This window comes from Enhydra lutris, unplaced genomic scaffold (genome assembly GCF_002288905.1).
Source record: "Enhydra lutris kenyoni isolate GAN:26980312 unplaced genomic scaffold, ASM228890v2 scaffoldscaffold5, whole genome shotgun sequence".
In the NCBI taxonomy this organism is placed as follows: domain Eukaryota; kingdom Metazoa; phylum Chordata; class Mammalia; order Carnivora; family Mustelidae; genus Enhydra; species Enhydra lutris.
This window is the reverse complement of record NW_019154089.1, coordinates 46,630,891-46,649,690: the sequence shown is the minus strand read 5'-3', so window position 1 is coordinate 46,649,690 and position 18,800 is coordinate 46,630,891. Positions and strand designations below refer to the sequence as shown.

The following is an 18,800-nucleotide window of genomic DNA, read 5'->3' as shown; positions in this document are numbered from 1 at the left end:
TGCTCAATTTGGTAATACAAGGAGCAGATAAACACTTGAATATCTTGAATGGGTTAATAATTTGTCTCTCCGTTCAGACTACTGGTTTGGTTCCCTTCAAAACAATATTCTTTAAAAATTCATTCAACATTGGGGTGCCTGGCTGCTCAATCAGAAGAGTATACAACTCTTGATCTCCAGGTCATGAGTTTGAGCCCCGTGTTGATTATAGAGATTACTTTAAAAAAAAAAAAATACTAAAAAAAATTTTTCTGTTTGACATTTATCTAAGTGGAAAGGCACGGAATAGAGGATTGCTAAGTAGTGTCCCGGGGAGTGAAGACCCTGCTATTACCAGACCCTCATTTCTTAGACACAATTAGCAGGCCCCCTCAGCACACATTCCATTGAATCAGGCATTCCGTAGCGGGGGAGCTTCTCTCCCACCCCAAGTGATTTAGCAAAGTGGTCCTTTTTCACCACCCCTTTCCAGGAAGAGTTCAGGTAAATAAAAATCTGAGTGTTATTTTGGTGCCCCAGAGATGTGTAGTATCCCTTGGGGACTGACTCCTATGCAGCTGCTGGCTTGGCTCCCTCTGGGCATGAGCTGCTGTCCTTAGGGCAGGGGTGTATTGTAGGAATGGAAGGCATGTTATAAGAAATAAATGCACAGGGGCGCCTGGGTGGCTCAGTGGGTTAAAGCCTCTGCCTTCGGCTCAGGTCATGATCCCAGGGTCCTGGAATCGAGCCCCACATCGTGCTTTCTGCTCTGCAGGGAGCCTGCTTCCTCCTCTCTCTCTCTCTCTGCCTGCCTCTCTGCTTACTTGTGATCTCTGTCTGTCAAATAAATAAATAAAATCTTAAAAAAAAAAAAGAAAAGAAAAAATAGACGCACAAAGCCTCTTCAGCCCGCCCAAATTTACAGCCCACTTCTAATAAAGACGTAGTTACTAACAATATGTTCTAGAGTGTTCTAACCTCATTCCTGGGTTTATTGTATTTTCCTTCCCCTAAATTCCTTATTCCTCAGTTATTTATTATTTAAGGGAAATATTACTCTTTAAGGTTCCCAGATTGATTGACTGATTGATTTTGAGTCAAGTTGGGGGAGAGAGAATCTCTGGCAAGTTCTGTGCTCAGTGCAGAGGCTGACACTGGGCTTGATCTCAGAATCCTGAAATCGTGACCTGAGCCAAAATGAGGAGTTAGATGGTTAACCAACTGAGCCACCCAGGTGCCCCCAAGATGCTTTTTCAGTAGGCTTTATTTTTTAGAATAGCTTTAGCATTACAGAAAAAATGCGAGGAGAGTACAGAGTTCTCATACACTACACAGCCAGTTACTACTATTGTCAACACCTCACACTCTTTTTTTTTTTAAGATTATATTTATTTATTTATGTGAAAGAGAGCAAGAGTGAGAGAGATCCCAGAGGGAGAGGGAGAAGCAGACTCCCTGCTGAGCAGAGAGCCAGGACCCTGAGATCATGACCCGAGCCAAAGGCAGATGCTTAAAACCACCCAGGCACCCCAACACCTTATATTCTGTGGTACATTTGTAACAATCAATGAGCCAATATTAATATATTATCATTAACTAGACTCCACACTTCATTCCAACGTCTTTAATTTTTACCTAATTTCCTTTTACTTTCCCAGGACCATATTACATTTAGTTATCTTGTCCCTGTAGGATCTTCTTGGCTGTGACAATTTCTCAGGTATTCCTGGTTTTGATGACCTTGACAGCATTGAGGTGTATCGGTCAGATATTTTGTAGAATGCCTCTCTTCCAGAATTTGGTTTTTCTCATGGCTAGACTGATGTTACAGGTTTGGGTGGAAGAACACAGACAATGGTCCATTTTAATCACATCATATCAAGGGTTCATACTGTCCATATGGTTTATCACTGTTGATGTTGAATTTACTTACTTGCCAGAGGTTTGTTTGTCAGGTTTCTCTACTGTGGAGTTACTCTCTTTTTCCTTCTTTCCATACTGCACTCCTTTCTGTATTCTTTGGAACGGAATCACTAACCAGAGCCCACACTTAAGGATTGGAGAGTTGTGCTCCCCTTCTTTAGGGTGTGCTATCCACATAAATAATTTGTCATTCTTCACAGGAGATTTGCCTCTTTCCTTCCATTTTATTCATTTATTCAATCATTTATTTATAGCAGTGGGGACTCACGGATATTTATTTTATAACTAGGTTATAATCCCCTACTCCTTTCATTTTATTGCTCAGATTGTCCCAGCTTTGATCAGTGGGTGCTTTTTCAGTTAGCTCCTATATCCTTTTGACATATCTTTTGACAGTGTCATTTTTACTGCTTTTCTGTTTTGCGCTTTCTTATTTTCTAGCACTACAAGATGTTCCAGGCCCATCTTGTGTTATTTCCTGCCCAGGGCTAGGATCAGCCATTTCTCCAAGTTGTCCTGGTTACTTTTATCAGAGAGTAGTATTAGAACCCAGGATTTGGTGTTTGGAGTGTCATTGCTCTTAGACACCCTCAGCTGACAGAGCAAGGAAATATACATGTATATACTAACCAATAAATATACCCGTATCTCTGAATATTTCTAGAACTGTCCCTGTCTGTAATAAGCTTAACATGATTTCATGCAACCAACTCTAATCCGTTCCTGCATAGGTCAGCCTAGTCTCTTCCCTTTGCTTACCTGTAAACTCCCACCCCAACAGGGAGAAACCTAGCTTCCATTATCTAACAATCACTTACTGAATTGCTCAGAGTAGCATATATATTTGTGGAGGTATCAGAATTGTTAACCCCACTGCTCTGGACAACAACTATATCAACTTGAATCCCCTGCTTGTGTGCAGTTCCTTTTGTCTTTAGTCTTATAGATTTCCCCTCATTTCCAAGTGCTAATCTGGACTCCACCATTTCTTTAGGTAAGAATTTCTTTGCCTTCCACTCTCCTCAGTGAGGCTGTTATATGCAAGAATAATACCAATAGATTTTGTTATCACTATCTGCTTTCCATCCCAGGATACCCTACCTTGGTTTTAATCTCCTATGCTCCGTGTTGGTGAGAGAGGAATTCCCTCTCTATGGTTTTGCAGATGGTCAAATGCACAATACCCAACACAGGACAGATGTATCAAGAGCAGTCTACTGGTCACATATACTCACAGCCTAGGGGAGGTGGGGGGCACCATGTAGGTGCACTTAAAAACTCAGGGCTGCACTTAAAAACAGAATGAACAACCAGTGGCTTCAGAAAGCAGACTTTGTAGTATCAGTAGGGAGGGCTGCCTCCTGGTTCTTGTGAAAAATGGGACTAGTTATTTGAATGATTCTATAAGCTCACAGGGAACTGAACCCACTACTCAGGAATTAGCACTAACTATGCCTGGCCTTTGGTAAGGAGGGCTGCTTGGCTACTTATCTATGGGAGCAAAATGGGGAGGAGAACTTATAGCTGGGCCATTTGAGGCCCTCAGTAGTTCCAGATGTCAAGGCAACATGTAATATTGAGCCTTAATATTAGGCCTTATACCCACAACCTTGCAAATGACTTTTTAAAATTTGCATCATTGAGGTTCACTTTCTGCTGGAAAGTTCTGTGGGTTTGACAACCGTTGAATGCCATGTATTTGCTATTACGGTATCAGAATATTTTCACCACCCTAAAAATCCCCTCTGCTCCACCATAATCAACTCTGCCCTCTTTTTCCTGTCTCTGTCATTTTGCTCTTTTCAGGATGTCACTTAATTGGAATCATACAGCGTGGAGTCTTTTCAGACTGGCTTCTTTCCCTTAGCAATAACCATTTAAAGTTCATTTCTGGGGGCGCCTGGGTGGCTCAGTGGGTTAAAGCCTCTGCCTTCAGCTCAGGTCATGATCTCAGTGGCCTGGGATCAGCCCCACATCGGGCTCTCTGCTCAGCAAGGAGCCTGCTTCCTCCTCTCTCTCTCTCTACCTGCCTCTCTGCCTACTTGAGATCTCTGTCTGTGAAATAAATAAAAATCTTAAAAAAAAAAAAAAAGTTCATTTCTGTCTTTTCTGTCACCCTTAAATGCTTTTGAAATAAGGAAAATATGCAATATTTAAAAGCTTAAGATTGGTCTCCATTCTAAAATATTGTCTTCAGATACTTTAAAATATTCTATACTTTTTAAAAGAATCTGACAGTGGTGCAGCTTTGCTAAAAGGTGTGTTAAATGTACCAAGAGGAGATTGGATGGATAGATAGATAGACAGACAGACAGACACTTTGTTATTTATATTTAGCTCTGGTGATTTCCTTAATAACTAATGAATTGTGTAGGCAAGAAAAGAGTTAAAGACCTGATTTTGGGGGTGCCTGGGTGGCTGAGTCAGTTAAGCATTAAGTATCTGACTTTGGCTCAGGTCATGATCCCAGGGTACTGGGATGGAGCCTGCTTCTCCCTCTCCCTCTGCCTGCTGTTCCTCCTACTTAATGTTCCCTCTCTCTCTCTGTCAAACAAATAAATAAAATCTTAAAAAAAAAGAAGAAGAAAAACCTGATTTTGTTTTCTGTCTCAGTAAAGAATATTATTCTTTACATATATAATCAGTACATGAAATTATTAATTTAATTCTCCCATCCTTTATATATGTTCTCTTACATAGAGTAAAACACAAATTCAGATACATTGTCAAAATGTGTAGAACTTTTAATTTCAGAAATTAAGATGGTTTTGGTTTTATGTGGGAATTTTATTTTCTTTGTGTTGGGAATTTGTTCTAAGTCTAGTATATGTTACCTTTACTGAACTGGCTCTAGATTACCTGATTCTATGAAATTCTGACTTGGAGCATCCCCTAGGTGTCTTACTAAATGACATATATTATAATTTATCTTTAGTAGACTTTGTTTTGTCTGGAACTAATACTTTGTCATGTTTTTTGCCTGTTTAGATTTCTACGTACTTACCATAAATTCAACCCAAACTTTCTAACAATTGTCTAAAATCTTTTCTCGATATTAAAATGCATGGGGTATATGATATGCAGGAGGTATTCATACTTTGTCATATTTTTTACTTGCTTAGTTTTCTATGTGCTTTTCATTGATTCAACCCAATTCCACCAATTTTCTAAAATCTCTTAAGACATTAAAACATGATATGGATTATCAGTTTATATTCTTGCATAGAACTCTCCTAGACCTTTCTCCTAATTTGCCTTCTATCCCTGTGTCAGAGTTTCCACTGGAGAATCCCCTTTTGCCTTCTTCATCAAGAGTTCCTTTACCTTTCTCCTGTGTTGGATTATTTTCAATATACCGTGTTTTCTCCTTTTTTGTCCGTTTTTGCTTTTGTTTTCCCTGGTTTTGGTGAAACCTATCCCACCAGTAGCTTTATGAGAAAAACTCAGGGAAGTTAATTTTTCTGAGAGCTTATGCATTTGAAAATGTCTTTATTCCACCCTACACTTTGTAGTTTGGTTGGATATAGGGTTTTAAGTTGTAAAAAATTTCCTTGAGAATTTTGAAGGCATTACTCCATTGTCTTCTAATTTCCTTTATTTTTAAACAATATACTGAAATGTGATTTACATTTAATAAAAGTCACTTTTTTAAAAGATTTTCTTTATTTATTTGAGAGAGAGAGAAAATGAGCATGAGCAAGGGGTTGAGGGATGGAGAGAGGCAGAGGGAGAAGCAGACTGCCCGATGAGCAGGGAGCCTGACGATCTCAGGACCCTGGGATCATGACTTGAGCTGAAGGCAGACACTTAACTTACTTACTGAGCCACCCAGGCACCCCTAAAGGTCACCCTTTTTTTAGGTATAGAATCCAGTGAGTTAAAAAAAAACAAACAAACTACATAATGTTGTGTAACCACCACCACTCTTAAAATATAGAATACCTCTACAGCCCTATAAAATTCCCTCATGCCCTTTTACGTCCACATAATTTTACCTTTCCAGAGTAATACACAAAGGAACTCATACAACATATAGACTTTTGCAACCAGCTTTTTCCGCTTAGCCCAGCCCTTTGGAGATTTATCCATTTTGTGGCATGAGTCAATAGCTGATTGCTTTTTTATCCCTTAGCAGTATCCCATTATGTGGATATACCAAAATGTACTTATCTACCCTCCAGTCATGGTGTTTGGGTTGTCTCAATTCCTACAGCAGGAATAGCCTGCTATACACATTCACATACAAGTCTTTGCCTTCCCATTTCTGTTGAGTAAATACTAGAGACTGCTGGGGTGTAAAGTGTATGTTTGACTTTATAAGAAACAGCAAACTTGTTTTCCAAAGTGGCTGTACCATTTTGCATTTTCACCAGAGCAAGCAATGAGCAAGCAATCCAGTGGTTCCTCATTAACATTTGGGATCGTCAGTTTTCATTTGCTTTCTATTTTAGCCACTCTATTAGATATGCAGTGCTATGTCCTTGTGGTTTTAATGTGTACTTCCCTGATGACTAATGATGTGGAGAGTCTTTTCATGTGTTTATTTGTCATGCACATTTATTCTTTGGTGAACTATCTGTTCGAATCTTTTGCCCATTTAAAAAAACGAAAAACTTAATTCTTAATTGTTAACTTCTAAATACAAGTCATTTTTATATATGTTTTGCATGTATTTTCAAGTTGTGTCTTGTCTTTTTATTTATGTATTTTTAATTATTCCTTTTGGAGAACAGAAATCCTTAGTTTTGGTGAAGTCCAGTTTAGCAATTTTTTTCTTTTATAGGTTGTGCTTTTTATATCATATATAAGGAATCTTCCCCTGACCCAAGTTCACAAAGATTTTTTTTCCTGTCTTTTTCATAGAATTGTCCTGTTTTTTTCATATAGTTTCAGGTTTTACATTTAGACCTTTGATGCATCTTGATTTCATAATACAGGGTAAATTTTGAGATTCTTTTTATTTAAAAAATTTTTTTACATATGGATGTCTGGTTTTTCCAGGACCACTTGATGGAGACTATTCTTTCTCTGTTGAATTACCTTGGCACCTCTGTTAAAAATCAATTTACCATATTATTTGTGGGCCTATTTGTGGACTCTGTTATGTTCCTCTTATGTCCATTCTTACATCAGTACTACTCTATCTTTGACTACCATAGCTTTATAGTAAGGCCTTGTGTGTGTTTTTTTAAACAATTGCATTATTATTTCATTGCAAGAATGTACTGTAATTCATTTAACTCAACTTCTACTTAGGCAATTTAGAGTTTTTTAAAATAAATATATATATTAGAAATAATGTGACAACAAATGCCCATAGGTATAGAATTTTGTGCTTAGGTAGTATACATGCTTCCAGTTGGGAATGTTAGATCAGTGTTTCCCCACACTTTTTCCTAGTAATTGTGTGTACTTTAAGGTCCAGACCCACTTGGGTGGCCTTAGAGAGTAATTAACTAGACTGTCTTGGCTGTGTTCCAAGGCACTGCATCTGATCTTAGTTTCTACTAGCTCTGTGTTAAAGCAAGGATTTCCTGCTTTCTTCTTTGGTTAGTTCATGAGCAATGGCAAGGTATTCTCTCAAGAACACAAAGATAAGAATGTTCTTTTAGGGTGCCTAGGTGGCTCAGTTGGTTAAGCGTCTGCCTTCAGTTCAGGTCATGATCCCAGGGTCCTAGAATTGAGCCTCACATCGGGCTTTCTGCTCAGCAGCAAGTCTGATTCTCCCTCTCCCTCTGTGCGTGCGCTCTCTCTCCCTCTCAAATAAATAAATAAAATCTTTTTAAAAAATGCTTTTTCAGAGTTAAAGTGTTTTTCAAGCCTTCCAGAGCATTCTGCCTATTTGACAGTTACGCTTTTGATTAGTTGGCAAGCTAATTTTCAAACAATTTCTAATTACCTGGGAATCAGTTAATCAGTTTGCAGGAGGCTTGAATTCGTGACCTTGAGAACTAGTCACATTATCTACTGACTGAGCCAATCCAGGCACACACACCCCCCTTTTATATATATTTTTCAATGTGGCAGCTAGAAAATTTAAAACTCCATGTGTGGTTTGCATTTATGGCTCACATTAAATTCCTATTAGACACTGATTGTCTAACATATTTTACAGATGCTGTATTGGCTAACTCAGCACAAATTTTGCTCAGGTTGAATCTGACAAAGAGCTCTAAGCTGGGGCACCTGGCTGGCTCAGTTGGTAGAGCATGTGACCCTTGATTTGGGGATTGTGAGTTCGAGCCCCATGTTGGCTGTAGAGATTACTTAGACATAAAATGATTCTTGGTAAACGTCAGAGAGAGGCCTAGGATTTCTGCAGTCAGGCTCCTGCCCTGGCCATGGGTGGTGAGGGACCAGAAGCTTCCCTCAGAGGCCCTCCAGGCAATTTCACAGCAGAAGGCTGTTGGGCATTACACCTCCCTGTGAATGGCTTTCCCGTCAGCATCGCTTTGGGCTTTCCAGCTAAGTCCGGACAGCAAGACACTTCAATATCCAGTGAGCTATGCTCTACCTTCTCAGACATCTGGATCTCAACTCCAGGGGTAGGGCCTTTACCTTTGGTGCTCTATCTCAGGTACTAGGGGTGGTGGCTGCTCCTTATTTCACTCCTCCTAGAGAGTTCTCTTTCATTTTTACTATTCAATCCCTCATTACCCCAATCCCTTACATTATATGATTCCCATTCAAATTACTGTGTGGTTTCTGTCTCACTAAAGCCTGATATATCAACTATTTTTACTAGATGTTTATATTTTATACTCTGCATGTTATTTCTATTATTTATGTACTAAACTACCAAGTTTTAGTACAGTAAGTGAAGTTTTCTTATTTTGCCAATACTAAAGGCCTGTCTGTGCTTGCATCTACACAGATTTTCATATACTCTAAACTTATGACATTGAAAAAAATCCAGAAGGGAGAATGTGTGTGATACTGCTTTTAAATCCACCTATAGTTAATCTATTCAAACTTTAAATGTTATCTCCTTAATGCATACGAAATTTATTCAAAAATTTTAAACTGTTCAAAAATGAACTATTGAGGATTTTACTCTATAATATATTCTCTCACAGGACTTTTCTGAGAGGGAATGGATCAGGAAAGAGCAGATTTGCTCTGATTGAGACTGTTGGAAAATGGCTTGCTATTACCTTTTAAACAAGCTAACCTAATGCTAAAATTATAAATATAAATAGTGTCTCAGGTCTCTGTACTTTATGACATATGATCAGCCCTGTGGCTCCACATCCAGACTACAGATGAGTAAGGATTCCATTTAATGAAGATAAATTTTCTACAAAGTAACCTTACATTATGCAATGTCTTTTTAGTATTATTATTTTTATTTAACACAGAGAGAGACACAGAGAGAGGGAACACAAGCAGGGGGAGTGGGAGAGGGAGAAGCAGGCTTCCTGCTGAGCGGGGAGCCCGACACGGGACTTGATCCTAAGATCCCAGGATCGATCTGAGGTGAAGGCAGATGCTTAAAGACTGAGCCACCAGACACCCCTGTGCAATGTCTTTTTAAAGGAATGCGTTCTAACACTCAAGGTTGTCGGAATTTGTATTACCAAAGAAAATACATACTTTAAATAAATAATCTCTGTGCCTGAGTTTTCTTCTCTCCCAAATAAAGAAGTGACCTTACGCCACCTCCAGTCTCCTGCAACTGTAAAGGCATGGTGCCATGCGTGTTACCTCACAGGACTAAGTTCCCGGAGGTTTCTCTCCCCAGAGCCATCCCTAATTGGACAGTACTTCTCTCAGAGGCTTCCTGCTTCCTGTCTCCTCTCCTGGGGGGCTGCTGCTTCTTTGAGGGCTGCTCCTCTGTGCCACAGGGACCGTAAACAGTTTCTGCCCTGACTATGCCTTTTCCATTCTGAGGTTGCTGAATCATATGTCACCCCTCCCTTCCTCCTATTTGCCCGAGATAGTTATGCTCCTGAAATAATACCATCTGCCACATGGCATAATAGTTTTTGCTTCCTCCTTAGCCACCTCGACTATCTCTACTCTAACTTGGGGAAGCTGGACCTTTCTCTGATACCATTTTACCAGTTGTCTTTTTTTAAAGACTTTTCCTCTAAAGGACTTATTTTCTCTATATAACAACCAGGAGTTCAGATCACTTTAAGCGTTTTTCAGGGCAAACCAAGTACTTTTAGATTTGCTAGATGTTTATTTTCAGAGCTATATAAATATAGCACTCTATCAGAATAGGACTTTTCCTGCCTCAAGGAACTACCAAAATGAGACATAAAAGAGAATATATCAAAAAACCTGTCATAGCTCTTAGAATCCTCAGATCAATGACATAAGAGGGATACAAGGGAGAGATTAGCAAAGAAATTCCCTTGAAGAGAGTTTTAAGTATTTAATCCAACCTTTTGGAAAAGAGGGTTGCTACCTTCTGGTGAAGGAAACTTCAAAAGAACCACTGAGGGAACTTTGAAATATGTTCCTGCAACGGTTTTGGCGGTGTGCCAGGAAAGGCCCGCAGCACTTCAGAATTTGGTCAGGTCAGGAATGTGGCAGTATTTCCTGTGGCCCAAATGTGGGCCACTCAAGGCAAGAGAGAGCGTGGGATAGTTCTGGATCCTGCCAGTAGGGCCTTAGAGGTACAGAAAACCCTAGGAGAAAGAGGCTGAACCCTAGGGTCTAGGAAGAAGTCACAAAAGACAGTTTTGAACCAAGATGGGAACTATAGGAGAGGGATCTCAGTAGGAAATCTCCAAAGAGCTAATACAAGAGCCCGAGAGTAAAAGTCAGCTTAATCCTCTGCTCGGTACAGGGGAGGAGTAAAGTTGCAGCTGACAGAGATGTACAGGAGAGAAAGGTGAAACCAGAGGGACCATACCTTCTCCTCCACTGCTCGCATCCAGCCCAAAGGAAGCCCAGGCTGGAGGTGAGGTAAGGTGAAGTCATCTTTGAATTTTGACTTATTACATAGGACTGGACATTTTACTTAATGAAATAAAACTGTTTTGCAATTAACCATGACTGGAAGGGGTTTTTTGTTTTTGTTTTTGTTTGTTTGTTTGTTTGAATCTGTGAGTGCTCTAAAAATACATGGGTCAGACCAAGTCTTTATCCCGGGGCACTGGAGCATATTCCCACTGAATAAAGAAAGCACACAAAAATAAAGTTATGTTTTTATCTCTATCCACATATCATGCCTATTCTACAAACTACTTGCACACACAGGAACCATTTTTTCATTGGAATTTTCCTTGACAAAACATCCCTCTTCCTTACTGTGCAAGGACATTTTTATTTCAGATTCCATTTTGGGGAAGGTAGAAGGCAAAGGGAGGGAAAGAATCTTAAGCAGGCTCCATGCCTGGTGCAAAGTCCCAGGCGGGGCTGAAATCAAGAGTTGGACACTTAACCGACTGAGCCACCTAGGTGTCCCACATTTTTTTTTTAAACACCTTTTTGTTTGTTTGTTTTTTTTAGAGAGAGTATTAGGAGGGATTAGCAGGAGATGGAGAAGCAGGCCCTCCACCCAGCAGGGAGCCCTATGCAAGTCTTGATCCTAGGACCCTGAAATCATGACCCAAGGCGAAGGCAGATGTTCTACTGACTAAGCCACCCAGGTGCCCCTTTTCTAACACTTTTAAAAAGAGTTTTTATTTATTTATTAAGTAATCTTTATATCCAATAGGGGGCTTCAACTTATAACCCAAAGATCAAGTCACATGCTCTACCAACTGAGTCAGCCAGGCACCCTGTTACTTTGCTTTTCTTGTATGAATATACAATATTACACAATTACAGATAATTATAGCCTAAGCTAAATTTTGCAACCAACCCAGAACTCAAAAAAGACTGAATATCTGCCTGAATGTCTGTTGTCTTTGCAGGGGCGGCTCCTTATCATTTAGCTTTCTTAACCGCCTTTCTAAAGAAGGGTCCTCTACCTCCACATTCTCTATCGCTTCTTTGTTTTTACAACACTTATCACTACCTGATTGCTTACTTGTTCCCGGTCACCCTCCAACACACACACACACACACGCGCGCGCGCGCTTATGTACACACAATTGAAATCTGTCAGAGCGGGGTCCTTTGTCATTTCCCACCTATCTCCTGGACCTGGGCGTGCTTCCGGCACACAGAGGTAACTGAACAGGTATTTGGTTCAGGAAAGGACACCATATCATCAATAGAAGTGAAAGGAAACCATAGAATTTCCAGGTAACCTTCCCAAAGCATCTTTTTTAAACTCATCATTCCTCATTGCCTGATCTTTGCTGAATCTCTAGAAAACTGGCTTTATTTTCAATACTCTATTGAAATCCAGTTTATGGAAAGTAAACATTATCCCAAATTTTGCCAAATCTGGAAGTCCTTATTTTTAAAATTTTGTTTGAGAGTGGAGAGTGTGTGTGTGTGCATACACATGAACACATGAGAGGGAGGGGGAGGGGCAGAAGCAGACAGACTTCCCGCTGTGAAGGAAGCCTGATTCAGGGCTGCACTCAGGACTTGATCCTAGGACCCTGGAAACATGAGCCAAAGGCAGACACTCAAACAATGGAGCCACCCAGGCACCCCTGGAAGTCTTTATTTTTAAAATCTTCATTCTCAAAAAACAAAAACAGTCAAACCCTTTTTTTTTTTTTTTTTTTTTTTGCTGGTGATTGAGTGCCCCTTCAAATAATCCCTTCTTTGTATGACTCAACCCTGTCCTAGTTCATGGGCTAATTAATTCTGCAATGCCTGGTGTCAATTGTCAACTTCAACCGCGTGTTTTTGTTCCCACTGCGCCTCTAACATGGCCTGCCACATAGTAGGTATATCACTATGCACATTATATGTTGAACAAATGAATGAACCACTCTCTCTAATCTATGGACTTCCCCCCAAATCCTTCTTTGAGCCTCTCTACATCATCTTTTTTCTTGAGTTTGTGTATTTTCAAACAGTTTCAACTGTCAAGGATGGCTGCTGAAGTTCCTCAGTCAAGTAATTGCATCCTTTTCTCTCCCCATCATCTCTTATCTCTGTGTAAATTATCTTCACCATTCTAACCCTTAAAGTTCCTCTCCCAACTTCACTACTTCAGTGTAGAGCTCGAGCCCAGACTTCTGGTCCAACTGCCACCAGGTTTACTCAATTCTTCCCAAACCCCTCCTCCTCGTGTCCCACGGGGATTGCAACAAAACCAACTTTAGCATTTCCCCTCTTGCCTCCATTCTATTCCATCTCAGTGAAATGCGCAAACCACCACTTTGCCCTGGTCAGAAACCTATCATCCAAGACTCCTATCTTCCTGTTAATTTTTTTTAAAGAATTATTTTTTGTCAAGCTTTTATTTATTTACTTGAGAGAGAAAGTGAACACAAGCAGGGGGAGTGGGAGGAGAAGCAGGCTCTGCTGAGCAAGGATCCCAATGCAGGGCTCAATCCCGGTCAATCATGACCTAAGCGGAAGGCAGATACTTAACAACTGAGCCACCCAGGCGCCCCTTCCTGATAATACTTTTGCACATATGACCTCCTGGAATCCTCACACAGGCTATGTTACAGAAGGAAATGGGGGGGCTTAGAAGTTCCCTTTGATTCAAATTTCAGATATTCTCATTAGAGACTTTCCTAATATAGCCAGCCCCACTACCACTACCTCAGTCCAAGTCCTCATGATTTTCACATTAACTTTAGAACCTGCAGCCTGATCTTATAGCTTCAAGACTCATGACATCCACATCACCACTACCTTCTACAATTATCTTGCTAGTGAAAACTAATTGTGCCACTGCAGGGTTGAGACCTTCAATGATTTATCATTACTTTCACGCTAATGTCCAAACTCCCTAGCTATGGTACTTGAAACCTTTCATGATTTGTTCAGCTTACCCCTCCAGATTCTTCTCTTGCCAACCCTCTCTTTCTCCTGACCCGACAAAACCACAGTATCTGATTAAAAGGTTGGGTGAACAATACATGAGACATGAAGCACTCATAAATTATTTCTGGATTTCATTTCAACAACACGTTGGTGACTAATCTGGTCCTGAGTACCCTCTGCCCGAGAAACACAATTTTCTCCCCAATTCAGTAGGATAACTAAGCTGCCTGAGTGGGTCAGGTGTACTTTTTACTGTCTTACATATAATTAAGTGGGACATGTTTTGTCAGATAGGAATCCACTGCCCAAACCTCAACCAACACTTGGGATGTCATCACATAAATCAGACATAAACTTTCTGCAAATCATGACTCATCTGAAACTGTTTGCTCTCTAAATGTGCTAATCCAGCTCCATCTCTTTGCAATTGCTTCTCCTTGGGCCTTAAAATCAAATTTAACTGATCGGAGTGGTTTCATTTGGTCCATGAGCCTTCTATGATCTGAGGGGATAATTACCATAGCACCAGAGTAATTTTCCAAATTCACTCCGTGTTAAGGGCCACAGGCACTGGCAAATGAAGTCAGCTCACTTACACTCAGTAACACAGGCCTTTGCTAATGCATCACTGCCCACCCGCCCTTACCCTTTGCCCCAATGCTTTTCCTGACCCAGAATTCAGTAATTTCACAGGTGTTAAGGTCAGTGCACATTTGCCCCACGGACTGTTTATTCCGTACTGGCCAATAAGTATCTTAGTGGGTCCCTCCATTACTCGGGAAGCATTAGTGACACTGGAAGATTTCAGGAAGACGTTCAGAGCAAATCAGATTATTTCAATTCTCTCCAGTATAGCTGAGCCTTGTAACAATGCAGGTTTTTGAGCATCAACACCCCAGGCAGTAAAAAATGCACAATTAAGTTTCACCTCTCCAAAACCTTAGTCTACTGTTTATAAGCTTTACTGGTTAATGGTCAATACATTGTGTATATATGTATTATACACTGTATTATTATAATAAGCTAGATAAAAAAGTGTTTAAATGAGTAAAGTTTATAGGATTGTACTGCATTTATTGAAAGACCAAGACTCCAGGAAGCATGCTCTAACAATACATGCCTAGAGTACAGAGGGTCACTCTAGTCTCACACAGGGAAGCCCAATGTGTTTAGATGAGCTGGGGATCCCCCAAGTGAGTTAGAAGCCTGGGCAGCTCAATCGGTCGAACATTCCACCAATCTTGGCTCAGGTCATTATCTCAGGGTCCTGAGATCCCTCAGTAGGGCATCTGCTTGAGATTCTTTCCCTCTGCTCCTCCCCCAGCTCCCACACACTGTGCTTGCTCTTTCAAATAAATCTTAAAAAAAAAAAAAAAAGTAGGGAGGCAGCACTTAGCTAGTATCCTGGGAAAGTATTGTAGGGTGCAGTAAAGGTTGGCAAGGCATTGAAGATCACGAAAATCCTTTACAGGCCAGGTTGTGATCAATGGGAAGCTGCAAATTAAGACTGCAGTTGGCCACTTAAACAGTGACTGAACACTCGTGCTCCACTTAATCTGTTCTCTCACTCAGCAGTCCAACTATATTGGCCTTGTCTCATTACAAAATACTGGCAACAAACCACCAGAACTGGGAAAGCATGGCAAAAATTTCAGAGCCCTATAATAGAAAAACCAATGATCACTCAGTTGAGGGTTAAAGAAACACCACTGGGACCTAGTTACCATTGCCTTTCATCTACAAATGTTAAGTTTATGTATTTGGCTTTCCTTTACTTTGTACAGATTGCATTTGCACGTGGCCCAACTTTCTCTTCACCCATCCCACTCCAGTGTTTTGACTCACACCTAGCAAGGAGCTTCCCATATTCAGCTGGCCACCTTAAATCACACACAAGCCTATATGCTAGATACCAAGCAAGCATTTTGGAGACTAGAATGAGTTAAAATCACCTTTCCAAAACAACTTATTCAATTGCCATCCTTCATGTTCTCACTGGTCCTCCAAACCCTATCACACAGGATTGAGGACTACTCCCCAAAGTCAATAGACTATAGCAGATGAATGTTACTAAAAGCAATTATGCTTTTTCGTTTACTCTAACATTTTTTTTAAAGTTTTACGTAAATCTCTACACCCCACGTGGGGCTCAAACTCATGACCCTGAAATCAAGAGCTGCATATTCCTCCAACTGAGCCAGCCAGGTGGCCCAACTCTTAAATAAATCTTAAATACCCGTATGTACCGTGAGTTCTACTGTGCTCATACTGCATTTTTTCTATTGTCCAGGGTTAATTACTTGAAGGAATCCTGGAATTCTGCTTGTTTCTTATCCTCTTAAGCAGTAGCACAACCCAGTTCAAAAGCTAATGCTCCGGAACAGTCACTTAACAAGTAATCTAGTAAGTTGTCCCACCTCCAACACTATGGCAACTCACTGATACTACGGGGCTATTAAAAATACCTCAGCACACCAAACTTTTTTTTAAAACCACGATGTTTATTGTGACTAATCGCTGAAATCCTTAAGATGAACTGGATGCTGCAACAGCTGCCCTCTTGGGCTTAGGTGTTGTTCCTTCACGGAATCCATGCCTGCATGGTATTAAACATGAAAACCAGTTACTTTAGCAACAACGATTCATACATTTCAGTTTTTATTAATACAGATTTAAATGAGCTTATCTCAGTTAAATGCTGAAATCAGTATCAAATTCATATGTTCAGACATTTATTTTTACAGCATCATCGATAAGCTGCACTATTTTACTTCCTTCCGCGTCAAGATACCCATTTTAAACATACACTTAGTTGCAATTGAAAAAAGGCCAACAATTTATTTTGTTGTCCCAGTCACCAGGCCAGTATGTCTCTCCTGCTTGTTAAGAGATCCATTTGTGAAAGTAAGTCCCTAGGCTATCAGGCAGGGACCCTAAGCTCACTCCTTTAGCCAGGAAAACAAGGAGCATGTTTAATTGCTGACATTTTCTAAACTGCTTAACTGTGCTTTACATTTTAACTCATTTATTATACATACACACTCCAAAGAGCAATTGTACTGTTATCCCCCTTTTAAACTTTATGAATTGAAGTACCAAAAGGTTAGCCTGGTTTTAGCTGATGCCCTCCAACTCCTACTTTACACAGCACAGGACAGTCTCCCCAACAAATTATCTTGGTTGAGACCTAAACGACTGACGCTGTAAGAGGCACGTTAAAATGCAGTTTCTCTGTAAGCTGGGGCTGAAATTCTGCATTTCTAACAACTCTAGAGCCTGACTTTAACGAGAGTAGATCTTTCTTTCTATACAAATGCAGTAACTATGACAGTTTTCTACAGCAGATTTGCTCAAAACCACAAAAGTAAAGGCCCAACCCCAGACCTCATTCACCACTGTCCTGACAAATTTTGGGGAAAAAGTGAGGTGTGGCCTATCCCCAAGAAATATTACTACATTTTGGGGTATCCTGCTCCAACCGCAATCTAAACATTTATAGCTTATACGGTTGCTCATTGAGAGAGTAACAAAATCCAGACTGACTGGTCTGAAGGTTACAGGAGCAGCAGAAAAAATACCCTCCAACACGTGCAACCCCACTAACCGGGGCAGTACCCTCATTTTACAGCACAGAAAGGAGGTTCTTCTCCAAACTCACAGAACCAACGACAATGGAAACACAAAAAAACTGTACCTGAATCTGCGGTATACAATTTTTAGGTGCCTCATTCGACCGGTCCCAGTGGTGTTTCGTCTTTTAGCCTTGGCACTCCAGTTATCTAGAACACACATGCAGGTAAGGTTCTAACGGCTCTTCCCCAGCTAGGTTACAGGCACCGCTGGTCAACGTATTAAAGAGTGCCTCCCTTGTTTTTAAGTCCACTTCATCCGCATACAGACGCACTTTTCCTTTAAGGACCGACGAATGCCCCAAGCCACGCCCACTCTCCTACAGCGCGCCCGAGACTACCGCCACCGCCCCCCAACGCCTGACAGGCAGTGGGCCTGAAACCAATCCACTTACACTTTCTCTTGCGCTTGGCAGGGTAGCCGCATTTGCCACACGTGGACTTCTGAAGGTGGTAGGCCTTCGAGCCACAGCGGCGGCACAACGTGTGCGTCTTGTTGCGACGCTTTCCAAACGATGACGTCCCTTTCGTCTGCAAAGGGGAGAAACGATTTTGAGATCTAGTGATTTCTACACGTATCCCGGCGTTTTCGGTACAAGACGTTACTGTTAAGATTTAAAAGCAATTACAAAGAAAGGTCTGAAAACAATCTAGGGCTGAAACCGCGGCAGACGCTCCTAGCTTCTTAAACGCTAGATCAGAGACCACTACCAGCATTTCACGTTACCTAAAGCCTTCCGAAGGGACTACTCTATTTCGAAATCGGCTACATTCTTTAGAAGACAGAGATAGAAAAAAGACAAGCCGCAAGACGAAATAACGTGGTGGTTTTCCTCCCTACCCCGACCCCCAAACTTAAGAGCTCCTGCAAGACCTCATCAACAATGAGTTTTTTTTGCTTACAGAGCCAAACGCTCCCAGACCACGCTTCTTCCTTCAGTTCACATCCGAGGGCAAGGCTTCTCCAAAGATCGAAAGAAAACAAGGGACCTAGAGCGGCTCCTGCTCCACGGCTGTAGACTCAGCATCCCCAGGTACAGTTAGGAGCCATTCTTCTGGCTCTTGAGGGCCACAGCATGCCCCTTTCCTACCCACCCGCTCCCTCTATCAGGACCCTCGTCGGCTCCCTCAGGATGGCAGGGAGCGCGACGCAGAAGACGAGGATGAAAGGCGATACGAAGAACCACTGGAAACAACTCACCATCTTGTTTCCGCGGCAGGCCCCAAAGAGGCCGGAAGAGGAGGCACTTCCGCTATATCGTGCTAAGGCACTTCCGCCCAGGGAAGTACTTCCGGCGAGCGCGGGGCACAGTTCTCAGACGTCAGTCGCAGCGGTGTGGGCGGGGTCTAGAGGAGGAACCAGAGCCAAGGCAGGGTCAATAGGGATTTCCGCTCTCGGCGGACGGGAGGGCT

At 41.3% G+C, this 18,800-nt stretch overlaps 1 protein-coding gene across 1 annotated transcript; it reads right to left on the bottom strand.

Moving 5' to 3' along the window:
* Positions 1-16,238: 16,238 nt before the first annotated feature.
* On the bottom strand, positions 16,239-18,699 carry LOC111140949 (ribosomal protein L37). Its single transcript, XM_022493222.1, has 4 exons — positions 18,589-18,699; positions 17,783-17,918; positions 17,453-17,537; positions 16,239-16,354 (listed from the first exon to the last, which is right to left on the bottom strand). The coding sequence occupies exons 1-4, from the start codon at positions 18,589-18,591 to the stop codon at positions 16,285-16,287; spliced, it is 294 nt and encodes a 97-aa protein (XP_022348930.1). The 5' UTR covers positions 18,592-18,699; the 3' UTR covers positions 16,239-16,284.
* Positions 18,700-18,800: the final 101 nt, after the last annotated feature.

Coding starts and splice junctions, on each gene's coding strand:
- LOC111140949 (XM_022493222.1), bottom strand. Junction 17,538..17,782: donor TGCCAAGCGCAAGAGAAAGT/GTAAGTGGATTG, acceptor TGTGTGTTCTAG/ATAACTGGAGTGCCAAGGCT. Junction 16,355..17,452: donor ATTGTATACCGCAGATTCAG/GTACAGTTTTTT, acceptor AATACCATGCAG/GCATGGATTCCGTGAAGGAA.